At 33.6% G+C, this 7,078-nt stretch overlaps 1 protein-coding gene across 1 annotated transcript; it reads right to left on the bottom strand.

Annotated features, from left to right (window-relative positions):
• Nucleotides 1–1,496: 1,496 nt before the first annotated feature.
• Nucleotides 1,497–6,820, bottom strand: LOC106684797 (uncharacterized). The gene is made up of 2 exons (XM_014427071.2): nucleotides 6,407–6,820; nucleotides 1,497–2,762 (listed from the first exon to the last, which is right to left on the bottom strand). Exons 1-2 carry the CDS (start codon nucleotides 6,806–6,808, stop codon nucleotides 2,337–2,339), a joined length of 828 nt encoding a protein of 275 aa, XP_014282557.2. The 5' UTR covers nucleotides 6,809–6,820; the 3' UTR covers nucleotides 1,497–2,336.
• Between the last annotated feature and the right edge of the window lie 258 nt (nucleotides 6,821–7,078).

The following is a 7,078-nucleotide window of genomic DNA, read 5'->3' on the forward strand; positions in this document are numbered from 1 at the left end:
AAGATATCCTTTAGATGAACAATAAAGTGTAGAAGAAGGAATAAAATTATTGGTCTCACAAAAAAATTTAAACCGGGATATGAAGTAAAATTATTGAATATTAACAACAATAGTTATTAAAATTTTCAATTATTCTGTAGAGCAATGTCAAAAAATAAATTAAGTCTAACAGTAAACATCAAATGTTTAAAATAGAAACAAAAGCAATAACTATAAAATTAGTGATCATAAATAAAAGAGTATTTTAGCATTGCGCCGAATAAGATCGGCTTGGAAATTTATAAGGGCTAATAAAGAACGGATTCCTGAAAAGTATATAAACACCGATCCGATGGATAGACCGAGACGTAGGAGGGAGGATTTTGCAAGATTGATCATTTTGGTTTGAAAGGACCTCACTGGGTAGGTAGATGGGTCAACTGTGCTTTAAGCAAATTATTATTATTATCATTATAAACTAATATTTGATAGTATATATTTAAAAAAGCTTAACAATTAAACGAATACGGGTTACAATTAAACGGGTTAATTTTTTTCTTCTTTTTTTTTTTTTTAGAATTCATATTTTTTCAATTAATTTGTTGAGAGCAGTTGTGATATATAATACGTTTGAGTGTGCTTAACATAAAGCTCCAAAGTGCACCTACTTTCACCAGAGAGAAAGAAGCCAAGCTTGGCATAGCGGTACTTCTGGGAGCCAGTTAATGTATTTCTCATCTGCAACGAAATATGTTCGAAATAAATCATTAAAAAATTCATCATAAATAGAATTTTTAATGAATTGTTCGGGATGTAGGGAGTTTAATTATATTTTGTCTTTATTTGTTTCGACTTAGAACAATGTTAAAAATGAATAATAATAAAATATCGAAACACTCCGTTATAAAATAAAATTCATTACAACGACGATTGTTTATTTTTTTTAAGACGTATGTAAATTAGAATTTACAGAGCACTGGTTAAATACAAAAAAAAAACTAATTACAATTTCGAATGTTTACAACGAAATTATAATTTTTTTGTATAGTATTAACATATTCCTATTCTAGACATCTATCCATGAAAACAAGTTGCTTTAACTAGAATATTTAAAAAAACATTAATGCATTAAAACATTTTAAAAATATAAATTGAAATCAATTTAATTTAAATTTAAACCAGGATAAAACCATTTATCATTTAATTAATTCTACAATAAGCCATCAGCTAACAATCATGCTCTTAACTTTGTCGATGAAATCAAGGATCATCATCATAATGGTATATGATGGCATGCCCCAGGCCGAATAAACACCAGAGGATAGGTTAATGATGGACAGGATTTCAAAATTTATTTATTTATATTTACAACTGTATTAAAAATACAAACAATAAGTAAATTTGATGTTATACCATGGCATGATACAGACATGTGGAGAATCCACCCATTGATAGAAGTCCAATAACATTTCTAGAGAAGATCTCGAAACTATCTTCTTTTCAGACGCCTAGGAGAATTGGGGAGGGATTGAAGGAGAAGCCATGTTAGAAACAAGTGGGTTTGGGTGGTTAGGAAGTTTATCATGGAAGGATTGGTATCTGGTTCTGGCCAAATCGGCAACATATAGAACATTGAGGTCCTGTTGGTTGACTTGATCTGTGACAAAGTAAAACTTCTTTCTAAAAAGTTTAAAAAGCTTTAATTTGATTCCTAACAGACATCAGTACATCTAATAGTTTCTGAGATATAGCTATCATAAGCAAAACGTTTCATCATTAATACGAGAAATCGACATTTTGTGAATATATTTTGCAAATATGATGAGAACTACTACTCTTAAGAAATAACTAATAATAACCTTCTTTTTAGAACATATAAAAGTGGGTTTTGATGGGTAGGAAAATTGATGTCCTTGTGGATGACTTTATTTGTGACAAAGTGAGGAGCATTAAGGATGTTAGTTTGAAATGATTGGATGCCAGAGGAATCCGATGGTTTATAAGTCCAGATAGGCCTTATTATAACCATATAGATCAGTCTTTTGTAATTACTACGGAAGTTTAGACCGTTTATCTAGTAATGGTTGTAATAGTCTGGACCATGATGAAACACGAGATTTCCAAAAATATCGTATTTTGTTGAAAAAGATTCCAAACGTTGTAATAGAAATGAATAAAAAAAGTTCATGATACAAGAAAATGTTGGTTTGAATACTCTATTCAACAATGAGGTTAAGATATTGATGAAGGTTGTTTGGGTATTAAGGGTATGTCCAACCTTCCAGATGGACTGAATCGAAAGATTAATCGATGTTTCATGATGGGATACACTTGTAAAAATCTCTTCATGGGGTGCTCTATGAAATATTCTCCGATGAAGTTGAGGGATATCTATTATTGGTAGAGGGCTGCTTTAGCACCGACCCAAAACTTAGATCTTCATTAATCTTTACCGAGTGCCTATGCAATGTGCCCTGGCCTGCCTCAAACAGTATGTCATTCACTGCTTTTTCCGCGAAGGCTCTTTGCTGAGGATCCAAGGTGAGCAGCCTCTCACCCCAAACCTTGGCAATGGTAGGTATAGTGTCTGGTGGCTCACTCAGCTCTTCAAGCAACGTGCACGCTTTTTGAAGGAGCTCGTTCTGTCCTCCCAAAGGTTCAACAGTCCGACGTTTTTTCTGACGAAATGGAGGTGGAAAGGTTGAGGATCTTGATGCAGATGGAACAGGTAACGTGGACGGTTCATCTATTTCCTCTTCCTGTATTCGTTGTTCTGAAAGGATCTGAAAATACATGTATGCATTATTCAAATTAAATTAGTTTTAGCCTAAAATATAGAGCAAAATTAATTTTTTATAAAAATGAAAACTATGTAAGTTTTGTTTAGACTGATTTGAAACGAGGGCATTTTTCTGCCTCGTCACAGCCGTACAGGTGAACAAAGAAGCATTATATCCATCAAGTAAATAAAAAATATTTTTGACGTCAGCATCGAAAATTTTTACTTTTAGATAATAAGGAACGAACAGAAGAGAAGATTTTCAAAGACCCAAATTATTCTGACCAGAGTGGGAGAGTCAGGTTTTTATTCCATAAAATCTTTCTTTCTTTTTTTTATGACTCCCTTCCTGGTAATTACTGACATGGGAGGAGGGGTTGGTGAGAGGATTGTCTAGAGATAACCAACCTATTCCAACCATAGTAGACAGTCAAGTTTTTATTTCGTGGGACCGCCACAGAAATGAAAAACGTCAACCCCACAAGGCAAATTCGAAAGAACACTGCTGCAGGCCTGACATGAGGTTGCCTCAACTCCCTCAGCTATAAATTATGATTATTCTTTTTTATGGGCAACAAGACGATGGAGGCCTAAGTCCTCGCACGATGTATTAGTAAATACATCGTATTTCTACACGATGCATTTACTAATACATCGCGCGTTTCTTGACGTGTTTTTTTTTTCGCAGGGTGGGTTCGTCACTCCCACGCCTATTTTTTGTGAGTCTCACCCATTGGCTAACGGACCTCACAAATGCCCGGAGGGAGATTGTCAGTGAGTTTTGCATTATTTTTGTGCTTGAAAAGACCCAGGTGGGACCGGGGATTCGATCTGACAACCTGTGGATTGGGAGACCGGCGCGTTACCACGCTGCTACCGCTGCCTCCTATAATCAATAGGATTTGTTTTCATTGGTTTCACCTGAAAATCATTGGAAAATTAAATCAAATATAGTCTCACAATTTTTTTTGTGCACTCCCCCAAAGATAATTTCTAGATCCAGCCTTAGCGGTAGTTGTCGTTGCAAATTGTCGCTATGGCATATCGACAATCAGGAGTTCTGCAGTCCTATCCCAATACTGTTTTTAAATCTAAGTATAAAACAGAATCAAATTTTTTTTCCAACTTTCCCACTTTGGAGAGGGCACACTCGTGTGCAGAAAGGCCTTATATGAATTGGCAAACATTTGCTTCCAATGCTTACCTCTGTTCGTCAAATACCAAATTTTGGAACATATTGGGTCAGACAGGTGACGCTCTCCCTCAAAACCTTCTAGATCCACCACTGTATGGTATTACCCTTTGATAGTGGCAGAAATACCACAGACATATATCTAATATTCTATTCATAGATAGGGTTCAATGATTACTTGTTGCATATATTTAATGTTCCCAGTTTACACAATTTCTTAGTTTTATTTACATAATTAACGGGAAGTAATAATAAAAGAATGAACGTGAATCGAAGTTATTTACAGAGTGTAATCTCGGTGATCCCAACTTCGTAAAACATAAATAACATTTTTGTTTTCAAATAAAATTGCACATGTCAAAAGGAAATTTTTAACTTCCTGATCTATAAGCAAGTTATTGAACCACCGTGAAAAAAACGAAAGTAGAAATTTGTACACAGCTTTGATACCGGGTGATCTAATTCCTATGAAAGAGTTCATAATATAGTGATTCGAAAAAATCAAGCATTACCGTACAACTCTACTTTCGCATTTAGTTGCAACAAAAAACAAACAAGAAATCCTTACTTTATTGAAATTTTGAATCTCCAAAATGTGTTCTTCTTAGCTGCAGCTCGGGAGGCAGTCAAATACCATACGCAAGTCATGGAATGTTAGGGGAAAGAGGACGTCCCTGAAGTATCAACAGACAACAATGACGATGTCAGCCGACTGATGATTTCGACCTCGATTAAAAATACAAAACCTGGTGCTTCAGTGAATGATACAGATGTGGATGATTCCTTGAAGGTGAGGTGAATGAGCTCGCGTTTTAAACTGATGGGGAAATGGTGTAGTGTTACAGAAGTCTCCAACGAATAAGGTGAAAGACAAGTTGGGGAACCAATTACAAAAAAGCATGAAAAAAACAGGCTGTGGTGGATAACAGAGAATACCGTGGCAGAAAGTCCTCTTAAAGTACAAGAGCCGAGGAGAAAAAAAAGAGTTATTTCACCCCAATTTTTTATTACTTTAAGGAAAACAATGTAATAATTACTAATCTAAGAGTCTGACAAGTATAGGTAGCGGGAATAAAAAATGTTAAAAAAATTAAATGTGTTTCAAAACATTAAAAAAATTAAATTATTCAATCGGAGCTCTATATCTTTAAAATACCAGGAACACCATTTAAAGTAGAGTAAATATGAGGCCTAAGAGAGCTATTTACGTTCAATAGTTCCCGAAATATAGTTTTTTAAAATGCAACATTTCATAAAACATTTACTGAAAATTCAGTAATTAGTGAATTTATTATGAGAAATCTATATCTTAGGAATTATGTGACGTACAAATGTCGGCTAGCACTCAAATTAAAGCTAGTTAAATGTACAATAAAGTAGATAGTAACATTTATCTTCTTAGGAGTAATATTTTTCACAAAATGCTAATTTCTAGTTGTTCGGATAAAAGTGTTGATTTTTGAAAAATGTATCTCAGAAACCGTAAGACGTACATATGTCTGTCAGCCCTCAAGATTAAGTTAATTTAACTTACTATAAAGTTGTTTATATCACATATCTTTGTAGGGGTAATAGATTTTATGATATTCGTATATGAATATAATTTTTCCCATGAAATTTTGTCTGAACAACTATAAATCAACTTATTGAAGGAACTGTCATAAAAACTACTACTCCTATGCCCTAAAATATTTTATATTACATAAAACTAGCTTTAATTTGAGTGCTAATAGACATCTGTACGTCGAATGCTTTTATAGTTATATATTTCTCAAAATAAATTCACTAATTGATGATTTTTCAGATAATTTATTTATTAAATGTTGCTTTTTAAAAAGCTACATCTCGTGAACTATTGAACGTAAATAGCTTTTTTAGGGCTCATGTATTAGAAAATTTACTCTACTTTAAATGATGTTCCGTTAGTTTTTTTTTTTAGTGTTGTTAGTGGTTTTAAAGATATAGAGCTCTGGATAAATTTTTTTTTTGTTTTAATATTTTGAAACAGCCACCCTTTTTTATCCACCCACCTATACTTGGCAGACTATCTATTTCGAATAGCAATTATAGATAGTTTTCATTAAAGTAATTTAGTAATTGGGGTGAAATAACTGAATTTTTTCTTCTCTTGGGTTCTTGTACTATTACACAACGTCTGGGAGAAGAAGCAGTGAAGTTTCTACTGAAGTCTCAGAATAAAAAAAATAATGATAATAATAACCAACTTCTTTATAAAAGATTAATTTTTCAAAACTTCAAACTGTCAAATTTCCAATAAAATATGTAAAAAAAAGTGAAAAGTTATGTGCATTCATATTGTTGAATTTTTTTTACATATTTTTCCTAGCACTTTCTGTAATCCGAACACCCCTCCCCTCTGCAGTAATTAGTTGGCATTACCGAGATACACTGTATTTCAAGCTTAATAATTGGACATAATTAAAATATATACTAACCTCATCTCCTTGCTCATAACTGCTCACTGGTTCCTCGTCAGTTCCTAGGAACTGGAGGGCGTAAAACACCCACGAAGTCGGCTTGTACACTTCATCAGAGTTGCTCGCTGATCTTTTAGAAGATAATATTTTATTCAACTCCTTCCTATAGTTACATCGTAGCGTATTGATTTTTCTTTTAACGTCGGCACGTGTAGCTCCTGGTTTCAATCGCGTGTAAATTGATAAAAGTGTATCATATGCGGCATTTCTGCGGTATTTATTTTTGTAATATGGGTTTGTGGGATTCCACAGTTCAGAATGATTTTTATAAGTATCAATGAAGTTACGTAGAGTTTTCCCTGCACCACTTGAAGTGTCAGTCAACTCTATTAGTTGGGGGGACAGATCACAGTCACTCATTTTGGTAGAGATATGTTTGACTACAACATTTTAAACGATGAACTAAAAGAGAACTGATGGCGCTCCCTACGTGATCATTAGTAATGACAATATCCCCACCACCAACCAGTAATGGCGGCTCCAAATCGGAAAATCAGTATACTCGTCATAGGCAAGGTACGTTCCAGTTCCCCACATACTTTCATTACTAATGCCATTCTTTTTAGATACAGCATTATATAATAATATAATAATTAATTTTATTTTTGAAAAATACAATTGTAGAAAGAT

The sequence above is a fragment of the Halyomorpha halys genome, unplaced genomic scaffold, assembly GCF_000696795.3.
Source record: "Halyomorpha halys isolate HHAL.00 unplaced genomic scaffold, Hhal_1.1 Scaffold618.1, whole genome shotgun sequence".
In the NCBI taxonomy this organism is placed as follows: Eukaryota; Metazoa; Arthropoda; class Insecta; order Hemiptera; family Pentatomidae; genus Halyomorpha; species Halyomorpha halys.